Raw genomic sequence first — 22,140 nt, forward strand, 5'->3', positions numbered from 1 at the left:
TCTAGGCCAAGGATGTGGTAGCAGCATTTATACATAATCCCTCAGGATGTATCTTAGTGTGTAAAGGGGGGAAGAAAATATTGATATAATTATTGTCGGTTAGGAGTACAAAGTAATTGCTCTATTTTTCAAACTAAATTTATCCTGTTTTGTTTTGTTTGTTTGCTTTTTAAGTAGGCTCCATGCCCAACATGGAGCCCAAATTCATGACCCTGAGCTCAAGACCTGGGTGAGACCAAGACGCAGACACTCAACTGACTGAGCCAACCAGTCGCCCCTATTCTTTTTTGTTTTAATAAGAAAAACATGTGGCTATACCTGGACATCCAAGGCTACCTGGTTCACCCTTTGGACCAGGTAAGCCAAACTGACTTGCAGGATCACCTTTGTCTCCTGTAAGTGATAAAATGCACATAACATTATTTAAGAGAATTTAATTTTGTTTCATACACATGACTTAATAACTGTCATATTTGTCTTTATAATTTATCTTTGAATATTACAGAAGAGTTTTTGAAAAAATGCTTTTTTTCCTATATAAAAACAAATGGAAACATAGAGGCAAGATGTGATTTAAACACACACACACACACACACACACACACACCATTTTTATAGTTCATAACAATCATAAGAAACTACAGATCTTAATAAGTTTGAGTTTTTAAGTTCCCAAAAATAGTTTCAAATTTAGGTATCTATTTAAGAAATTACTTAGTACTGATTGACTATATTCTTATATGGTGTTTTAGAAACAAAAAGCAGAAATTGCCCCTGTTTTAGCTGCTGTAGTCACATTTTAAGCCCTCTGCAAGGAAGTTCAACTCAGTGTCCTTGTAAAAACAAAATTACAAAGGCACACTTTGTTGATGACTTCACAAGAGACCACGTGTTCACAGGCCACGGCAGGCAATGGTTCCTGCAGTGCCACAGGGCTGTGCTCCATTGTGGCTGTGCTCCTCCCGACACAGGACTTCGAGCTGGGGCCAGTTATAAATGGGGGTCTCAAAATGGTGTGGCAGGGCCGGGCAAGACAACAGATGGGGTTATAAGAGAGAGTAAGAGTCACTTAGGTATGATTTACTATAGCTTCCCACCCACACCCCTTTCAAAGGGGCCCCACCTACATTTGTGGAAGTTTCTCTTCCACCTGACCCTACTCATCGCTGTGGTTTGGAGGGGTAGAAATCTGGGCCATCTCGGGTCAACAAGTCTTTCCTTGACAAGTTGGGATAAAAAGCAAGAGTTTGAGTTCGTTGGTTATTGAGGCAGAGACCAAAAGGATCATCACGACGTCGTTATCATGATGCTTTGATGCAGAGCATGTTTGCAACCCAGACATATCCAGAAAGATCCAGAAAGGATACTGGTGATGAAGCCAGTTGGCAGGTAAGGAAAAGCCAGCCCACAAAGAAAAGCAGAACAGTCTCAAGAGAGAAACCATGGGTTTCTCCCAAGGGCTGGGTTTCATTAGCCTTAGGGTGGACTTCGTGAGACCGCTTTTACTCCAGGGGCCACGAGTGCATTTCAGTTCCTTGCAAACATGGCCAGATGCAAGAATGAAGAACGTCAGAAGAGGTAGGTTTGTGCTTTGAGAGAGGCAAAGGGACTACAATAAATGCATAGGGAAGTAGAAGAGGACTGAGTTTTAAACCATGAAGCTATAAAATGTCAACTCAAATATGAAAACTTCCCTACTTGTAACTATTTCTGAGGAAAATAGATTATTCCTTCTGAAAAAATAAGGTGCACAGTTCATTTTTTCTTATAGCAATTATCATATTACCTATGGAGTGTCTCTCAAAATGAAAAGCATTTTGTGGTAAGGGAGGAGATTTTTAGGTGGTTCATTAATTACTCTTATATTTCATTGTGTTTTTTTAAAGATTTTATTTTTGAGTAATCTCTACATCCAACGTGGGGCTTAAACTTACACCCTGAGATCAAGAGTCACATGCTCTACCAACTGAGCCAACCAGGTGCCCCTACTCATATTTTAAAGTTACTCATTTTCGTCTGTATAAAGTCAAATATAACTGCTCATCAAACCTGTGAATTCACAGATAGTGAGGTTAAAGCTAAGGTTAAAACAGTGAATCATATTTAAATAGATTTAAAGAAAAATATTAACCCACTGGTATACAAGGACAGTAACAATGTTAAAGAGTTTACGTAAGCGGCCCCTGGGGGGCTCAGTTGGTTGAGCGTCTGCCTTCGGCTCAGGCCATGATCCCAGGGTCCTGGGATCGAGCCCCGCATCGGGGCTCCCTGCTCCGCGGGAAGCCTGCTTCTCCCTCTCCCACTCCCCCTGCTTGTGTTCCCTCCCTCGCTGTGTCTCTCTGTGTCAAATAAATAAATAAAATCTTTAAAAAAAAAAAAGAGTTTATGTAAACATCACAGTTTAAGATATCCTGATTTTTGTTTGCCTGTTTGTCTTAATAAAAGTTAAATGAAACCTCGAAGAATATTTTTATCCACAGGTAACTTTGTGTTTCTGTTTCCCTACAAATCTGATTAAAGTAGAACGTCAGCTGTGTTACGAGGCAGCATTGTTTTTGGCACAAGGTAAACCAAGACTATGAAGCCAAATCTAACCTGTAGCTTTCTGTAAATAAATTTTTAACGAAACACAGCCACACCCCTTGTTTGCATATTGTCTGGCTGCTTTCATGCACAGTTGAGTAGCTGCAACAGAGCCCAGAGAGCTGAAAATATTTGTGATCTGAACCCTTGAAAAAAACACATTTGTTGACCCTTGGCTTACGGTAAAAATAACCCAACTGAAAATTAAATGTGGCCCAGAAATTCTTAAGTGACGTATTAACACCTGGAGGGAAGTCACGGCTCTGACCTTCTCTGTGTACTGTGACTCTTGTCACTGGGAACCTAAAAGCCCTATTTATACCGTCTTTAGAAGAGACATTGCCTCCTGTGGGGCAGGAGCCTTCCAAGCCAAGGTAGACGCTGCCCATCAATGTGGATCTGGTCTCCTTGTACCTGAGCTGCCACTTAGGGAGTTTCAGTCACCACACAGACTGCTCAAGGACCCCCACTGAGGAGAAAGACCTGTGTGCTCGCAAGCATGCTGTTCTCTACCTGCTACCCTCGGATCTGAATGACACATGTGGATGATTTGGGTCTTGAGTGTTTGACTATCTAACAGAATCTAAGAAGAACCCCTCGGTTAGTACCCAAAATATATCAAGAACTTACAAAACCCCCATAATGAATAATTCATTAGAATCCAAAATATATCAAAACCCTTACAATGCCCCCCAAAACGAATAATCCAATTTAAAAATGGGAAGAAGACAAGAAGAGACATCTTCTTGTCATGGAGACAAGTTTCTCCAAAGAAGACATCCAGGCAGCCAACAGACACATGAAAAGATGCTCAACATCACTCATTGTCAGGGAAATGCAAATCAAAACTACAATGAGATATCACCTCACACCTGTCAGAATGACTAAAATCAGCAACACAAGAAACAACAGGTGTCGGCAAGGATGTGGAGAAAGGGGAACCCTCTTGCCCTGTTGGTGGGAATGCAAACTGGGGCAGCCACTATGGAAAACAGTATGGAGGTTCCTCAAAAAGTTAAAAGTAGAACTACCCTATGATCGAGCAATCACACTACTAGGTATTTACCCCCCAAATACACTACTAATTCAAAGGGATACATGCACCCCAATGTTTAAAGCAGCATTGTCTACAATAACCAAACTATGGAAACAGTCCAAGCATCTAGCATTTCATGAATGGATAAAGAAGATGTGGTGTGTATATATATATATATATATATATATATATATATATACACACACACACACACACAATGGAATATTATTCAGCCGTAAAAAGAATGAAATCTTGCCATTTGCAACGACATGGATGGAGCTAGAGGGCATTATGCTAAGTGAAATAAGTCAGTCGGAGAAAGACAAATACCATATGATTCCACTCATATGTGGAATTTAAGAAACAAATGAGCAAAGGGGAAAAAGAGAGAGAAGGGGGGCAAACCAAGAAACAGCCTCTTACCTACAGAGAACAAACTGCTGGTTACCAGAAGGGAGGTGGGTGGGGGATGGGTGAAGTAGGAGATGGGGGTGCAGGAGGGCACTTGTGGCGAGCACCGGGGGATGTATGGACGTGTTGAATCACTGTATTATACACCTGAAGCTAATATTACACTGTATGCTAACTAACTGGAATTTAAATAAAAACTTAAAAAAGAAAAAGTAAAAAAGAAGCCCTTGGATGTTGCAGTTTGTTGGATATACTTTAATTTTCATACCAAATGTGCATGCTCACAATATTACAAACACCCAGGACTATGAACTTGGTGGATGGCTGCCGTCTGTCCAAAGCATACCTTTAGGTCCTCTCATTCCATCAATTCCTGAACGTCCGGGGGACCCTGGAGAACCTGGCTCACCCTGACAGTTTAACAAAAGACTTTAATTTGGTTTCAAATACAAATGACATATTCATAACATTATCCAGTTATAATCTTCCATAACCAATTTCCATATATTTGCAGTGGTAAAGAAAATCAGAAGTGCATCGCAGGCATACTAATACATGTGTCTAGCTTTTTAAAAGTGACTAAAACTCCAGTATTAGAGGTACCAACAGGTAGCATCCAATTCTCTATTTTTGATTACAAAACAGTAAATGTTATCACATAATTTGAATCTTGAGGTTTGAATGAGCAAATTAATACCAAATAAAATGTTAGAAGACTTTTTTTTTTTACCAAAAACTTGAAAAATCTATTTGATTCCAAAAGATGGGTGGTAAATTATATTAATCTTCTAGAAGTTGTGATGCAGGCTATGACACATATTGTACCTCCTGGCTTCTCAGTGGGGTATTTTACTCATGGTTTTAAAGACCAAATGTATTTACAGCAAAATCTGTGATATCTGCAACCAGATAGGAAGGTTTAGACACTGGAATTTGGGTTATTTTTCAGAAGACTCTGTACTCTGATAAACCAGTAGTCATGAGGAAAGTTTCTGTAGAGCTGTTTAAACGGCTTGGCAGGGGAGGGTAGTATGCAGAGTGAGTGACTCCGTCATCCGTCACGGGAAAACAGGCATGAGCACTGCTCAGAAATTATAGTCACACCATGGCCTTCCAGAAGCTTCCATTCTTTTCGCTTACATTCTAAAAGCCAGTCAAAGAGCAATGATGTACACTGGCAAATTATGACTCCTATGGGCATCCAAGAGCAAAAGGGTTGTACTATTTCTTTCCTCCCCAACCAAAGCCACTTACCTGGTCACCTGGAAATCCCGGAAAACCAATAATCCCTCTTGGCCCAGGGGAGCCTGGGGGGCCTGCAGAGCCAGGAAGCCCTGGCTGCCCAGTTCTACCAGGCTCCCCTCTGCGAAATCCAGGTGCTCCGTGTCTTCCCAGCTCTCCTTTCCTGCCCTGCATCCCAGGATCGCCTTTATCACCTGGTGGGGTTACAAGGGTGACAAACCTCTTCGAGGAAATCCTGGGTGGGGCAGTAGTGAGGCTGAGGGTTTGGGTCCTCTATTTAGGAGACGAAGCCCAAGGTTTTGGGGAGTCCTGGTTCCTGCCCTAAGCCCCCATCGTGATGGTTTTGGGCTTCAGTGACCTCACTGGGAAAGAAGCGCCCATGAACTGACTCAGGGAGGAATGAAGGGACCCCAAGGGAGGAATGAGCCTGCAGGGTCACCCATCTGCTTTGTCACACACTCATCTCACAAATGAAGAACTTACCTAGCTCAGTTAAAAAACATTCGCCCCCTCACAACTAGTTAAGGAGAGAGCCAAGACAAGAGCCCGGGCCTCACGCAGACTAAACCTGAACTTGGGGGGCAAGAGAATACAAATGTGGTGGCCAAAATCCTTGCCACATTCTGTTTCTGGGGAGCACAGGCATTGGGGTACTTGTTAGAAAAGCAGAGTGGGGCCTGCCCCAGACCTGCCAATCCAGAATCTGCATTTTCACAAGAGCCCCAGGGGTTTGTGGGCATGCTGAAGATGGAGAAGCATGGGTCAAACGACCTGGACAGTCATCACTGTGTTACTTGTTTTAATACCAGTCACCACAACTGGGGGTACTGGAAAGCTGGAACTGGTATTAGATGTACAATCTTAGGACTGATCCTAGTTTGGAATATCCAATCTATACATATGTATGAACTTTAACTAAGTTCTGGCATGGAAAAGCCAAAGAAAAATGCAGCATGAGGTTAATCCGGGTATATTTGTATCTAAAAAAAGTGACCTTCTCCAATCTCAGCGTTATTAGGAAAGCTGCCCCTTATGCATGCTTCTTTGAATGATCTAGAAAGGCCAACACATTTGATACAGTTAAAAAGAATGAGCTTTACCCACCTTCTTCTCCTGGGAATCCATCATCTCCCGGAGGTCCGGGTTCCCCAGTTTTCCCCTTTTGGGAAATGATAGCCATCTCTCCTTCATCTCCTGGGGGTCCTCTCTCTCCTTCAGATATTAATTATGCAAGAGAAGAACAAACAGAAGCACCACACACGTGATTCTTCTGTTACGACACTTCAGGTCCAGTTTGCAAATCCACATTTCATTTCCTAAACCATATTTATGTTTATAGCTTGCACAGTATCACTGTCAGTGGATTTCCCAAAAGAAGGGCCATACCTTTTTACATCCCCCTCCCAATGTGTCCAGCAACAGGGTCTGGAGTACAGGCAGTGATCAGTGGATATTTGCTAAATTCAGCAAAATGGGTCTCCGAGTTTTAGGTGAAAACAGATAGGCTTGAAAAGTCCCAAATCTAAATATGTCTCTTCATCCAGTAAAACATGAACTGCCCATCTCATATTTTACAGTTCCCTGTCTTTCCCTTCCCAGCCTCTATTGTTTTCCTTACATTAAAAGAACATTTATTTCAACTTGCTTCTCCACATAGAGAATTCTGAAAGGTAGGAAGAATATACGGTATTTCTACCTGAGTTTTGTAACCACTGTCCAGTTGTAGAAGAGTGCTCAAGTGGGCTCATACCAGCATGGTGAGAGCCAATTATTAATAAGCCAAGATTTCTGTAAACCAGTTATTAAAGTGCTGGCAGCTTTAAATCAGCCATGGTGGGAGTATTTCCACCACGGGAGCAAACACAAATCAGGGCATTTTTTAAAAAAGTTTTTATTTAAATTCCAGTTAGTTAACGTACAGTGTAATATCAGTTTCTTAAATTTGTTTTATTTTGGAGACCATACTAGCATAGCAAACATCACCTAATCTAAGCTAGCTAAGAGTGACTCTGATCCCTTGATTCTTTTATAAAAAAATTTACAGGCTAGTAAAACAAAAATAAGAGCAGAATCAATCCACTGAGAAGTAAAAGTAATTTAAATTATATAGGAGGCTATTTACCCAATGGGCTTTAAGGACAAAAAACTTGTTTCTCAAATTGTCAAGCATTCATTCTCAATACTGGAAATGAGATTTTACCTTCACTCACTGTGGCCTCCTAGCTAAGTGGTAAAAGTAAATATGTAATAGGGATGGACACAGAACATTTATACCAGTAATCTAGAATTTTTTATTTTTTAATAGTAAGGAAAACTATTTTTTAAGATTTTATTTATTTGAAAACTTTCATTTTTTTTAAAGATTTATTATTTATTTTAGAGAGAGAGAGAGAGAGCATGAGCAGGCAGAGAGGCAGAAGGAGAGGGAGAGAATCTCAAACAGGACCGCCTTACCCCCACTGAATCTGGAGCCTGACAGAGGGCTGGGTCTCAGGACCCCGAGATCATGACCTGAGCCAAAATCAAGAGTCGGACACTTAACCGACTGAGCCACCACGGTGCCCTGAAAACTCTTCCTTTAAAGGAAGCCGGGAAGGCATAACTCATGGCTCAGATGAAAGTGGACTTACTCTATTTCAGAGGTTGGCAAGTTACAACCTGAGAGCCAAATCCCACCTGTGGCCAGTTTACGTATAATCCGTGAGCTATGGTTTTTACTCTTTTAAATTATTAGGGGATAGAACTCAAAATGGGAATAACATTTTGTGACGTGAAATAAATGAAGTTCAAATTTCAGTGTCCATGAAGAAAATTCCATTGGAATGTAAGTTATATTAGCGTGTTTCCATGCAATCTCTGGCTGCTTCCATGCTACAGAAGCTGAGCTGAGTGGTTTCAACAGGGATGAGAGGGGCCTGCAATATTTACTATCTGGCTCTTTACCAAAAAAAAAGTATTTTTTTTTTTTTACAAAAAAAAAAAAAAAGAAAAGATTGAAACAGAGACTAGGGGCCTCACCCCCTTCCCAACCGGTGAGAAGGTTCTTTCCAACCCAATAGCCATGTATCAAAGCACTTGTTATTTTTTTCTATTAATAGAGCAATTCATTTATCAGTTATATGCAATAAGACTGAGAGGTTGGAAAATGAATTTGGTTTAAGATTTTAAAACAAACACCAGCAATCCAAAAGGAAGAGGAATCCAAGCTGCAGGATAGTCCCATTTATTTTTCAAAGACCATCTCTACACGTTCTGATCAAATACCAAAACCACCGATGTGGCATCATCGTGCGGTCAAGTGCATTTACCTTTGGCACCTTTCACCCCACGGTCTCCGAGGAAGCCAGGCCGACCGTCCTCTCCCGGGTCCCCCTTACGGCCAGCACGTCCCTCGGGGCCAGGCTTTCCTCTTTCCCCCGGGAAACCGGGGAAGCCAGGCAGCCCCTGGGATCCTGATGAAATGAGAACATGAATTTGTCATTTTAAAAGCTAGCACGCTTCTTAGGTCTGTGTTCCTTGTCGTCGGCGTGGAGATTTGCCCTCCCTCGGACCTCAGTTTGTACTGAAGGTGAACCACTGCTATCAGCCCCGTCGCATGTACTGGCTGTGCTCTCCTACTCAGCTTTCCACCCCATAGGGCTGGGGGCCTTTACGTTTCTGAGTCCTGATCTTATAATGCTTTAAGACGTGGGGGGGATGGGGGGTTGGCGGGTGGGGGCTCATCTGATGTGGAAGTACATTAGCCCTGACCCGACACAGGATCTGCTCTACCTAGTGTGTTGAGCAGAAGTGTTTGTGCGTGCTGTGGGCTTAATCTCCCTACCCACCTTCTCCCATTTACATATGCCAAAACATTCTGCCACTGGAAATACCAATATAGGGGATAAGAAGAAGGGAGCTGTCACTAACAGAAGGACAAAATCAGGCTGAAATAACAGTAATTCAAGAGTATGATCGTATGTAATAGTCTTCACCTGGCAGTGGATTTCAAGTTTATAAAATTGGGGTAAATAATGGAAGAGCGCTACCCACCCTTTGGGCCTGGAAGACCAGGCAGTCCATCATCCCCTGAAGGGCCTGGGACACCTGGAAGTCCTAGGGGACCATGTGCCCCTGGCCGTCCCGGGACTCCTGGGAGGCCCTTCATTCCAGATGGACCAGGAGGCCCCACATCCCCTCGCTGTCCTTTCCAACCTGGGGCACCTGAGAAAAAACACAAGCACAGCAACATGTGAAGACCGAACACCGGCTTCACACACGGGCAGGAAAAAAAGTTTCCGATAGCTTAAATTGTGTATCCGTTCCTATGAAACAAACAATGTTTATCAGCTCAACCCACAGTGGCAATTCTCCGTCAGCCTCAGAATGTCTTTTTTCTGGCTGCTATAAAAAGAAAGGCACATTGCTTGAATAAATATTTCCCAGTAGAGATACACGATTACTATAAAGAGCATTTTAAAAATGGAAAGTGGGCATTTTAAAAATGGAAAGTGGTGGGCGCCTGGGTGGCTCAGTTGGTTAAGCGACTGCCTTCGGCTCAGGTCATGATCCTGGAGTCCTGGGATCGAGTCCCCCGTCGGGCTCCCTGCTCAGCGGGGAGTCTGCTTCTCCCTCTGACCCTCCCCCTCTCATATGCTCTCTCTCCATTCTCACTCTCTCAAATAAATAAATAAAAATTAAAAAAAATTAAAAAATAAAAATGGAAAGTGGGTAAGGGTGAAGAACAAAAATATTATTTGTATTTACTCTTGAAACCAATGGAAGCAAACTTTCCAGATGTTTCCTGCAGCTCTGGCCAAGTGAACTTGGTCAGGTTGTTCACCAGAGAGAACTGTAGAAATCACAGCAACATCATCTAGTTTTTACTGGTGCTAGAAATAAAGCTGTAGTGGCAGGGTTTGCTCCAATCTCATTTTGATCCATTCTGAGGGCATTTTGCTGCCATTTTTGGATAAATGCAATAGGATTTAAATAACAGGTGATAAACCAAATGGTGAAATGAAGATCACACTGGAAACAGCCCTCTAGCACCTTGGGTTGAGACACACTTCTTCCTGGGTCTCTTGAGCCCCTACATGTCTTGCTGGGTGCACCAAAGATACAAGGTCCTGGCCGCTCTTTACGGGCTAGAATTGGGCTAGCTCTCAAGCTTGTGTGTGCTGCCCACGGATGACACAGCACCTGCCCCAGCATAAGGAGCAGGCTGTCCTGCCCGCAGCTATAAAGCAGCAGCTCCCCAGGCTCAGTGCTCCTCGCGGATCCTGGAACCCACTGCGCGTCAGTGTGCAACATCCCCAAGCCCCACTTCGGTGTCCCCGTGAGACTATGGTGACAAGGGGAAATGACCCGAACGACCAGGAAGCACATGCCACTTGCCGTTCTAGAACAGGAAAGTCCTTCATCTCTGCTGCAGGGTCTTGGTTGTGCTGCTCCATAAAAGAGCAGCAGGTGGGCTCATTCCTCTGTAAGTAGGGTCAAGTCCCAGACTCTTCACGGGGCTTGGTGCATGCTCACACTTACCTGGTTGGCCTGGAGCCCCGGGGACTCCCGGTGGTCCTGCTATCCCTGGGGCGCCTCCTTTGCAGGAATGACCAGGTGGACCCGGGATTCCTGGAAACCCAGCACTTCCCTCTCTGCCTCTGGGACCTTTGAGACCTGGGAATCCCGGCCTACCAGCTGGCCCTGAAATGATACAACGCACTCGTGACACTCTTGGTATGAAACTAAGGGAGTCAGCCTACCACAACGGGGGCATGCGTAGCAATACCAGAAACAAGCATTTCCATCCAGTTCAGGGCTCAAACGAGCGAAGTCTCTCAAAGGATTTTCTTATCCTGGATGGTAGTGAGCTCCAAATGAATGGGAAAACCATGCATTACTAATAGAGTTACTTGTTACGGTTGCGTAGGCAACAAAGAAGTTGCTTGGGCAAATTTAAACACCATGCAGTTCTTCTTGATTTTAATTAACCTCTCACATTACACCAAATCTCCACAGTGCTTACACACCCGGTTTGCAGTTTATGGATGTGCTTTTTGTAAGCTATTTCATCCCTTGAACTCTTAAATTTCTATATATTGGAAAGGCAGAGTAATAATTTTCAGGAAAAAAAAAAATCAATCGCCCCATCATCCCATGCCCTAACCTAAAAGTCTATTCTATTTTTCTATGTTTTCATTATACTTCTGTTCATATGTTTACATTTTTCAAGTAGTAATCACAGCACACAATTGTTGGATTATTTCACATTGCATATTAATCTGCAAATCTTTTCCATTTTGTTATATTCTTTATAAATATAATTTTAGTTGAAAATAGCTGAATGGTATTCCTTTGAGTGTGTGTGTATATTACTTAACTCTCTTTATTGTTCCCATTTGTTCACCTATTGTGGATGATACAAGAGTATTTTCACAATAACCTTTATCTTCTGCTGAACACTTTCCTTAGATACATTGTCATAAGTGAGAGAGTAGGATTAATAAGTCAAAATATTTTTAATTGACTCACAGAATGTATTCTCCTGTTACTTTCCAACTAATTGAGGTTTTGTATTGAATATTTTGACTTACCAACTACAGAGTGAGTAAGTTCCCTGGTGACAGAGAAGGTGACTCAGTCCCCTGCCCTCCACTTGCTCTGTACTAGGATACGATTGCGGATACCTAATAAATACTGTCCCGTCTACTGTTCGAAAAGAACCAGAACAGTGTTTGTCAAAGTCTGGTCTGGGGTCCACTCTTGGTCACCATCACCCAAGGGGCTGGACTGCTGGGACCCAGCCAATTCCGATGTAATGCATCAAAATTCCTGAGACTGGGGCCCCGAAGATGATGATTTTTAAGGACCCTGGCCCAGGGTTCTTGTTAAATACATTAAAGACTTGTACTAAGGATCCTGAGGAATCCTTAGTGATTTTGGAAACACATGTAAGTCAGTGCCAGGACCATCCTCCCACCTTCCTCGCCAGCTGCCCCTGCTGGACTGAGAGTCCCTCCACCCTGTCACCTGTCCAAATAACACAGTGTGCCTGCCAGGGCCCAGCCCACAGTCAGCTTCCCTGAACACCATCGCACGCTGCTCTGCCCCCCGCTGAGCTGCGCCTCCTCTTGCAGCCTGTCCTCCTTCAACCTGGCCTTGGCAGTGGGCAGGTGATCCGGTGCCTGCTCCTTGGGCGTTTACAGTGCTCACACGCTATCCTGAGTCCGAAGCAGACAGATGTCCAGGAGCTGCGGAATCAACCTGAATGGACTGAGCCACAGTGGGCTGCCCTGAATTTGAAAACAACCCCTAAGATGCAAAGGCAGTGCTATGGATGCAGGTTCCTTGAAATGTGACCAGGGCTCACTTATGAGGGACGATGTTAGGGGGGAAATTTTGCATTCTAGATTTCTATGGCTAGATAGTCTAAAGACTCTTCAGTGACCTGTTCCAGAGCTGAGCCAGCTTTAAGAACCACAGGGACGGAGCGGCCCTCATACCTGCAAAACCTGGACGTCCTGGGTCACCTCTGTGTCCTTCGGCCCCTGGCACTCCTGAAAGACCTCTCTTTCCTGGGGCACCTGGTTGGCCATAGGCAGTGTCTCCCATGACTCCTTTCTGACCATTTGCTCCACGAGAACCGGGCAAGCCTGGGGGCCCAAGAAGGGAGGACCCCTCTTCACCTCCAAAACCCGGATCGCCCATTTCACCACGAAACCCTATTGAAAAACATAGTTTAAATTTTTAAATGTACAAATATAAAACCAATACGAATGGAAGGCTAATACTATGATAAAAACACATTTTTTAAAAATACAAGAGTATTAACTAAAATTAAGAGTAACTTACTAGGCAATGTTGCTTTGCCACCTTTTGTAAGAAAATACATTGTGATTTTGTATCTCCTAGAAGCCAACGATGTTTCCCTCATTGCTTTCATTCACTGACAGTCTGTCTGGACTGAGCAGTTTCTATCAAATAACAGACCAATAATAGGCTGGAACTCATGCTTCAGGTAGAAGGAGCCCTGAGAATTTACAAAATTACCAGCACCTAAAAGTTATCAAAACATAGCTAAGAGCTTAAGGTTTCAAGAGAAAACACCCCCCCCGCCATTATGTAGGGCTCCCTGGGCCATCTGCTTACTAAGCTCATTGAGTTTAGGAGGCATATACACATTCTTAAATGAAAAACACTTATTTACCAGGTGGACCAGGTATTTCTGATATTCCTGGTTTGCCACGCTGACCTTTTTGCCCATCCAAACACCTCAACCCCGGAGTGCCCCGAGGACCTGGAAATCCCTTTGGTCCTAAATAATAATAACAAAACACAGGCTCAATAAAACACAAATCAAATGAGAACAAAATCAAGTGATTTAAAAAGAATCTATGCTGTCTTTTTCAGAGTATTTCTACCTATGTAAGTAATGATGTCGCCTCACCTGGTTTACATAATCATTTTATGAATCGTGTGCTCCAGGTAAGTGTTCCAAAGAGAGTGATTTTGTTAATGCACTTTCTCAGAAGCCATACTTTAAAGGATGCTCCCTAAAAGCCTTTGAGACATATACCACCACTCTGATGAATCTTTTGGTGCCTTCCCATGCTGCGTCTCAACACAAATATTCAAGCATAGCTCCTCCTTGTAGGAGGAAGGAGGTGGCAGCCAGCGTGTGGCCTGCTAAGAAACCACCGGGACAAAGGCCAAAATCTATTTCCCTGCACCTTACTATATTGCCCTCAAAGGACGTACAGGCAAGAAGCACCTGCAAAAGGAACTGAGATTTTTTTTTTTTTAAACGTTCTGTGATTTCCTACTGGAAGTTCTCTCAGCTAAAATAACTTTAAAGGAGGTATAACCGCCATCTTAAAATTTGAGTGTTCACATCCCTTGAGGCTTGGAAAGCAGAATAGAGTAAAATTTACAATCACTAAACACATTATCATTTTTCACTCTTGGGGCATAAGAAAAGAAAGAAGGTACAGTTTTAAAATCCTCAAAGGGCAGACGTTTCTACTGATATGTGATCACATCAAGGTAAATTTTGTTGCATAGAGATTAAAAAAATAAAACAAACAACCCCACCTAGAGTATGTCCAAACCAGTAGACTTGAGCCCCAGTGTGACTTACCACAAATGCTGTTTTCCCAGAGCCCCTCAAAACCTGATGATAATTATCCTCACTAGTTGCCAGATGATTAACTATCGGTTCATCTGTCTTACCAGTTTCTTTACTCTGGGGAATGTGTAAAACAGCAATTTCTCATTGATCCTACCTGGAGGCCCATCAAATCCTGGGGGCCCTGTCCTCCCAGGGTAGGTGACGTTACAAGAAATTGTATCGCCTGGAATGAAAACAAACAAACAAAGTGGCATTCACACAACCAATAACCCCACGTAAAGTCAATCTCAATGATAACTCAATCAAGATATTTTTTCATATTGTATATGTGGATTTCAAGGGAAAAGAAGACTCCCAAGTATCCTTAGATCATCTGAACTACTTTACTCTGAATTTCTAAAAGATGGGTCCTGAAATCTGAGCTTCAACTGTCAGACAGCTATGAACATAAGGGGAATAAGGAAAATCCCAAGAAGTATCAGTTTTAATAGCCTAGAAAAAAAAAATAATGTATTGACAGGCCCAATGATACCCAATACAATGGAATCAGAAGACCTGGCAAATCATGAAGTAGGAGCGACATCGAAGAGTGAGCTCAGAGGACTGGACTCCTGGTTTGGGTGTGGGAGGGCTGTGAAGATGCGGACATTCGGTGAGGTATTAATGCCAGTTGCCATTTCCGGAGGGTCTGCCATGGATCTGGGCCTTCACATGTATCGTCTCTTGGTTTTGTTAATGATCCTGCACTGTGGTCACTGTCACCCCCCCATTTTCGCTGGTGAAGACAGGAAGACTCCAAAACTTGTGCCTCTTGGTTCCCTCCCCCTTTGAAATGGAATGTTTCTCTTTTATAAGAGAACGAATGGATTATAATGTATCACTTCATATGCTCTCAAATCAAAATTGTATCAACTGAATAAAAATAATGTTAGATTCTGATGGATCCAGAACATAACCTTAAGCCTTATTGAGGACCAAATTATTGCCTATGTTTTCAAAGCAAGAACCAATGATACTATCTCAATTCTAAAACTTCACAATTAATAATGTAACCCAAGGCATATGTACATGTTACAAAGGAGAAAAATCTTAAATAAATCTTTCTCTAGCCTTTTCAAAAGCTTTCCGCTCTAATACTGCAAGTCACTTTACTGTTTAAATTCAGATAACTGTCAAATATATTTGAAATCCCTTCCTTGTTTTTCTTCCTAGAATGCTTACACATGGGTTTTCAAGGACAATGATGTATTTTTAAAGTGAAATACTAGTGTTTTTTATTAAGATACACCACACTGTCTCAAAAGATTGTAAACAAATAGATATTTTGAATACGTATGTAAATTTAATACAGATTGCACGCATTGGTACTGAGAAATGAATGACAGGCAATTTTGCTATGCCAGACAAATACAGCAACAAAGACATTTTAGTATTTTAAGAATTTGTTTTAAATATTGATTGTGCTATAATGTTTTTATTAGACAACAATCAAGGTTTGAACAACAGCTAGAAGGAATGTTATTTAGCAGTTCTAACCATAGCTATAATAACTTTGCCTGGGAGAGAGGATCACCTTAGCTTCCATTATTTCCCTTGCCATTCTGTAACACAAAACATTCAAAATTACCTTTCTGACCCTTCAAGCCCTCGAGGCCCCTCTCGCCAGGGCGGCCTGGAGCTCCCGGTGGCCCTCTCTCTCCTGGTGGGCCAGGAAATCCCAAACCTGGTTGTCCCTGAGGTCCTGCTCTGCCCGGGGGGCCCGGCGGTCCAGGAGACCCTTCATCACCTGGGAATGCGTCTTCATGATCCCCCTGGGAATGTTTGCACCATGAGTCAGTTAGCAATCTTTGCTAGTCCATGAGTTCAAAGCACTCATTGTCATAAGCTATAGGAACACACAGAAAAACCTCCTAATTCCAGGAGACTCAATAGCAAACGTAATTTTAAATGATTAACTCAGCTTCTTATTCATATTTTACATAAATGTTTACAAACACTTATATGCTGGTGGGGGGGCGTAAGACTGACTGGGGTTTTCGCTCTAGTTTAGCCTACTTGATAGGTAGGTGACCTGGAGTAACATACCCTTAGCCTCCATTTCTGATGGTAAAATTTGGAAGCGAATTGCTCTTCAGAAGATTGATGATATGCACGAAACACCTAGTTCAGTTCCTGTGACATTGCAAGCAATCAAAAATGCCTCATGTACCCAAGATATTTTAAGTTCCTTAGCACTGGATCATGTCTCATAGTCTTTTCTTACGACCTCTGTTACCTACACAGGGTCTCCACCCAAAACGTGTTTGAAAAATGCAGAAATATCACTTGTCAGTGGGATTTCCCATCAGCCAATATGTAAAAATTCAGGAGATTTGCACTAGTTGACCCTCCCTTGCTTGCCACCTCCCCTCATGTGCCTCTTCACCTGGGGACAGAACTGAAGGTCATTATCAGGACCTGTGTTCTATCCTCTGTCCCATAGAGTTAACTGAACAGGCCTGAGGTCACTGGGGGCTTCGGAGATGTGAGGGCCCCAGAGAGAGATACACACCATGAGAATGACACAAAGACCGAAGACAGGACAGGGAGTCTTGCCATAACTAAACCACTACTCAGGATTTCAGACCATCTGCAATTATGCCACACCTTTGATAACAATCATCTTTTCGTGGCAGTCACTGGAAGGCAACTCTGATTTCTAGCACGTTGACACTTGACCGCATTATAGTTTTAAATTGAGAAGGAGAAAACAGAAGCTTCGTGGCCATATAAGAAAAGGAAATTCGATAGCCCAAGAAGAGTTATACATACTGGAGGGCCTGGATCCCCCTTTTTTCCAGGAAGTCCATCCTGACCATGTTGCCCCTGTCGTCCTGGATATCCTGGGAGCCCATCAAGACCTCTTTCTCCTTTCTGCCCTGGAAACAAAGGCCAAAAGATATTCAAGCCCTTCTCCGCAGTGGGTGAAGTAGAAGGAAACACAGGACAAAAATAAAAACAATGACCTTGTCTCCGTGTGGGCTGGTAGAGACGCCTCGGAGTGTCTCAGCTGACTACAGTCACACGAAGACAACCATGCAAAAGTTGTAGAGAATGACAACTGCCAAACCCACTGACTCTCTTATTTGGAAAGTGCTCCTTTCCTCATTCTGCCAGGGAGGCTGTGTGTGGAGGCACCGGTCACAACAGCATCTGCCCCTGCTTGTATGGCGCCAAACATGGTGCCCCGTCCCCTGGCAATGCTGAATGGGGGGGGGGCAGTCTGTGACAGTGCGCTGCCCCCAGGCTAGTCCACTTCTTGAATTTTTTTTTTTTTTCAAACTAGAGCTGAGAAGGTAGAGCTCTCTTTATTTTTGTAAGAACTTGGAGCTTCTGGCAGGAAGGGCAGTATACCCACGGCCCAGGAAAGCCAGTCTTGGGGAGAAATGCAGATGGTGTAATGAAAGATGCAAGATGCAGGAAGAATCTCCTGGATCCAGCCATCCCAGGGCCAACCCTACATCTATTGCTTCAAATTTTGTTTGAGTCAATAAATTACTTTTTTTCTCTAAAACGACTTCAGGCTGGGTTTCTGACATGACCAAGATAGTCTTGATGAATACAGGATGTTATAACACACTGGGAAGTCAAAGGTGGTCTTGTGTCAAGCCCAGATTCACAATAATGAGGACTCGAATATGGTTTTTATGTTTTCAAATAAGGGATAGACGATTTGAGGCTCAACATTCTCACAAGAAAGGTGAGGGGCAAGGAATATATTTTAAGCAATCTCAACAATCCTGAATCTTGTTAGAGAACTGATCTGTGGTCACAAGGGACATGAATGCAAGAGGATGGTTCCTATATCATTCACTGAATGGCAGGGAGCTACGTGATTGACTAGGCTCACCTTTCACTCTCGATACAACCATGTCACCCTTTTCTCCTTTGCTGCCAGGTGGTCCTGAGGCACCTTGTTTCCCCTTGGTGAAAAATAAGAGGAACAAATCAGTTTAATTTTGATGAGGTAAAAGTTATTCATGTACATCCAATCTCTCTCTTCTTTCCTTCTAAATCACCTGTTCTAGATTCTGGTTTCACACTCTTAGTATCATTCTCTTCCTTGCCTTCTAACATGGGTCCTACCTTACAAAACTGAGGCTCTCGATCTGCATTTAAAAGTTTGTGGAATATGGAAAAGGTCTGTACCAGACTCAACAGAAATGTATATCAATATCAATTTCCTGGTATGGGCAATATACTATGGTTACGTATGCTATCACGGGGGAAGCTGAATTGAATGAAGGGCCCATGGGAACTCTCTGCATGATTTTACAACTTCTTTGGGTCAAAAATAAAATTTATCTCAAAATAAAATTTTAACTATCTTGGGCATTTTAATGTAGAGTGTAGAGGAAAGAGGAGGAGGGTAGGTTAACCACAAGAGCTGCCACTAAAGCTGAAGGCAGCTATTTGGGTCATAGTTTTTACAAGCATTATGTATTATTGAATATTAATCCGTGTCAAAAACCTGGAAACCTACCATCAGTATATTAGAGTGGCCAAGCATCATAGTCAATACACCTACAGAAACACTATCCATAGCTTAAGGTTACTTATCCCATGATCTCAAAAATCAAGAAACTCTAAATCAAGAATTTAGACAGAGGTGAAAATGATTGAGTAAACAATTCTCTCATAGAGATGCCACCTTGTCTTATTTTCATAAAGTCTAACAACATGTTCGTGCAAGCTTAATTATCTTCTTAACTGGCATTTTATAAGCAGTTAACTACTAAGAGAAGAAAGTGCCAGTAGAGATAAGCATAATGGCAGTATTAAGCAGTAAGAATGAAGAAGAACCCAAAACTACACAACAGGCTTAAAAACCCAAATAGCAAAAATGCGTGGGAGCCATTTGATGTAGAGAAAAAGCATTTCCACACACCCCCTCGAAACCCCCAGAAGCGTCACTATAGTATAGCATACTGTGTAACAATATTTATGAGACACCAAAAAGGTGGGTGGAACAAATTTCTGAGTAGAAATAGCTGGATTAGACAGGAAAGGAACTTTAGAAATTATAAAGTGCTAATATGGGTTGAATGTTGCTTTAATTCTTAATTTTCCCCTATATGCTAGGTCATAAGTGACAACCAGACAGGGCCAAAGTATACAAGATACAGTATTCAGTCCAAGAGGCAGATAATGATAACGTCCTTCTGATAAACTATCAACACATAAAACCATTCACTGAGCTTGGGAACCAATTCCACTCCAGAATGCCGGTGGAGTGCTCCTGGGAGTCTGAGCAGTGTGTTAGTTAGCATGCTGGAGATCTAGAATGTACTATCAATTGCTCTAATGCTCTGCAGATAGAGAATTTGAAGCACTAGAGTCAGATCACAGACTTAGGTGAGCTTGTAAGAAAAAAAAGTGATAGCCAGCACTGAGCTGAGAAGGTAGGGCTCTCTTTATTTTTGTAAGAGACATTTACTGAGAACCTAACGTGTCAGGCATTACTTGGACACAACAGATAACAGCAGGTAAGGGATTCAGTTGAGAGGTCCAAACTCGAGATACAAACATTGGCTTTGCCAGGTTTTTTGTGATATTTCATGCACTGAGTAGATGGATCTGTTTTGAAATGGTTCGCATCTGCTGACCGTTATAAGTGACTCGAGCCATGAAATTAGGGCTCCAGTCTGAGAGCCTTAAGTGAGGGTGACAGTTAGGCTCTCCCTGTACCACCCTTGACACCCTTGCAAAGCAAATGGTAGGGTTCCAGGTTTTTGACATGGATTAATATTCAATAATACACATTACAAGGACACAACAGACAACAGCAGACCATCTTGCCTTCGTGGCGCTTAGATTCTTGGTGAAACAAATGTTGAATCTAAGAGATTCTTGGGCCAAAGGTTCCCAGCAGCTGTGGGATCAAGGGCTACTTGTCACTGTTCTAAGATCTGAGATCACTAAATACATGTGTTAATACAACCACAAAATCTCAGCAGCAATAAAAGAACCCCTCTCTGACAGGCATGTACCTGTTGTTTAAAACATGATCTAGATTAGGGACTTTAGCCACAGAGGCTGAGGGGCCATGCCTACCAAGGGAAGCAGATGGATGGACTGTGTGGGGACATGAGCACCCAGCCCTGCTCCCAAAGGCATGCCCACCTCTCAGCTCCTGGCAACTGTAGGAATGCACTGACCCTGTGTTAATGAACTTTCAGTTTCCCAAGGTCAGCCATAAATCTTATTAATAATACAAAAACAAACACCACGAAGACAAAAATCAACATGCCAGTGGATCAGATTTAGCCCATGTCAGTTTGTGACCTTTGGTTTGCTCTGCAACTCACTGGGGGCAGTGACCCTGGTTGTTCACTGGTGTGTATACCTTACAGTCCTCAAAATATACTGCTGAATTGAATCCTTACCAAGAAACCTGTAAGACAGGTGTCATTATATCCATTTTATAAATGAGGCACTGAAGCTCAAGAAGACTGTAGAGCTCACCAATGTCATAGTTGGGATGTGAAGGTGGGTCCACGTGCCCCTAAGGTCCCATGCCTTGCACTATAGCATCTTGGTGGGAAACCCCCATCCTCAGACTATGGCGAAAAATACAAAAGCACCCACAATGATCACCCGTGACTCCCCCGTGCTCTCTCCTTCTACCCATTCTTCTCCCATCCTGACCAGGTGACCAGGTGCCCATCCTATGGACCTGGTCCCCAACTATGACCACCCTGTGATGAATTTAATGCACAGAAGTCGTATGGACAGAATCAGACACAGAAAAAGGACATTAGAAATAGAACCTGTCCAAAGAGGTGAGCCCTAGAGCAACTGAATTGCAGAAAGCTCAGGCAGGACAATCCTGGATGAACGAGTCATTCACACTAAAAGATGTTAGCCCTGAGAAGCAACTCAAGAGGAAGCCACAAAAATATTTTAGAGCCAGTATACTCTTCATTAAGAAGATTAAGTACCAACATAAAAAAAATGACTATGCTAAAATGTTGAATTAAAAAAGCAGGCAATAAAATACAAAGTACTTAACAGCTGCAGCCATGTTCATTTAACACACTTCTTGCTGAGCGGACTTTGCCACGGTGCTTTGCAAGGGTGGTACAGGGAGAGCCTAACTGTCACCCTCACTTAAGGCTCTCAGATTGGAGCCCTATTTTCATGGCATTCCGTGGGGAAAATGGAAAAGAGCACATTGCGGCTGATGATTAGGCTCCAGGTCACCCCGGGGTGAAGGCTCTTCACTAACGATGGGACAGGTGGGCGGTGTCTAGCCTTCAGCGGAGTGCCCTATGGGGCAGTGACTTTGTTCTGAGCAGCAAAGTAGCTGAAAGGTTGTTCCTCAACTCGAGTCACTTATAATGGTCAGCAGATGCGAACCATTTCAAAACAGATCCATCTACTCAGTGCATGAAATATCACGAAAAACCTGGCAAAGCCAATGTTTGTATCTCGAGTTTGGACCTCTCCACTGAATCCCTTACTTGAATATCATCTCACTACCTACTCAACACCTCGACTGGTCTAACAGGCACCTCAAATTTAAGACATTACCAAAAATACTGCTTCCTTCTCCCCGTTGCACATCGACGCCTCACATTGTCTTCCCCATTTGGGCCTCAGCCTTTACTTTTCTTCTAATATCCTGTGTCTAGCCTAACAGCCCACCTAGTAGCACTGTCCTCAAAACATCTCGAGAATCTGACCACTTCTCGGCAAACCCAGCACCAACATGTTAATCTGT

The 22,140-nt window shown here is 42.9% G+C and overlaps 1 protein-coding gene across 11 annotated transcripts in view; it reads right to left on the minus strand.

Moving 5' to 3' along the window:
* Positions 1-22,140, minus strand: part of COL4A4 (collagen type IV alpha 4 chain) — a 124,606-nt gene that overhangs the window by 34,138 nt on the left and 68,328 nt on the right. For 10 of the 11 annotated variants that reach the window (XM_027589925.2, XM_027589927.2, XM_027589929.2 and 7 more), the window contains 14 exons: positions 18,268-18,340; positions 17,190-17,296; positions 16,006-16,189; positions 14,533-14,601; positions 13,458-13,565; positions 13,103-13,123; positions 12,754-12,972; positions 10,793-10,954; positions 9,305-9,475; positions 8,581-8,724; positions 6,377-6,484; positions 5,285-5,466; positions 4,377-4,440; positions 319-393 (listed from right to left, as the gene is read on the minus strand). In XM_027589925.2, the coding sequence (XP_027445726.2) occupies positions 319-393; positions 4,377-4,440; positions 5,285-5,466; positions 6,377-6,484; positions 8,581-8,724; positions 9,305-9,475; positions 10,793-10,954; positions 12,754-12,972; positions 13,103-13,123; positions 13,458-13,565; positions 14,533-14,601; positions 16,006-16,189; positions 17,190-17,296; positions 18,268-18,340 (1,687 nt within the window). The remainder of the gene's footprint in view (positions 1-318; positions 394-4,376; positions 4,441-5,284; positions 5,467-6,376; positions 6,485-8,580; positions 8,725-9,304; positions 9,476-10,792; positions 10,955-12,753; positions 12,973-13,102; positions 13,124-13,457; positions 13,566-14,532; positions 14,602-16,005; positions 16,190-17,189; positions 17,297-18,267; positions 18,341-22,140) is intronic. The other variant, XM_027589928.2, reaches the window with a different exon arrangement.

The sequence above is a fragment of the Zalophus californianus genome, chromosome 3, assembly GCF_009762305.2.
Source record: "Zalophus californianus isolate mZalCal1 chromosome 3, mZalCal1.pri.v2, whole genome shotgun sequence".
Taxonomy (NCBI): Eukaryota; Metazoa; Chordata; class Mammalia; order Carnivora; family Otariidae; genus Zalophus; species Zalophus californianus.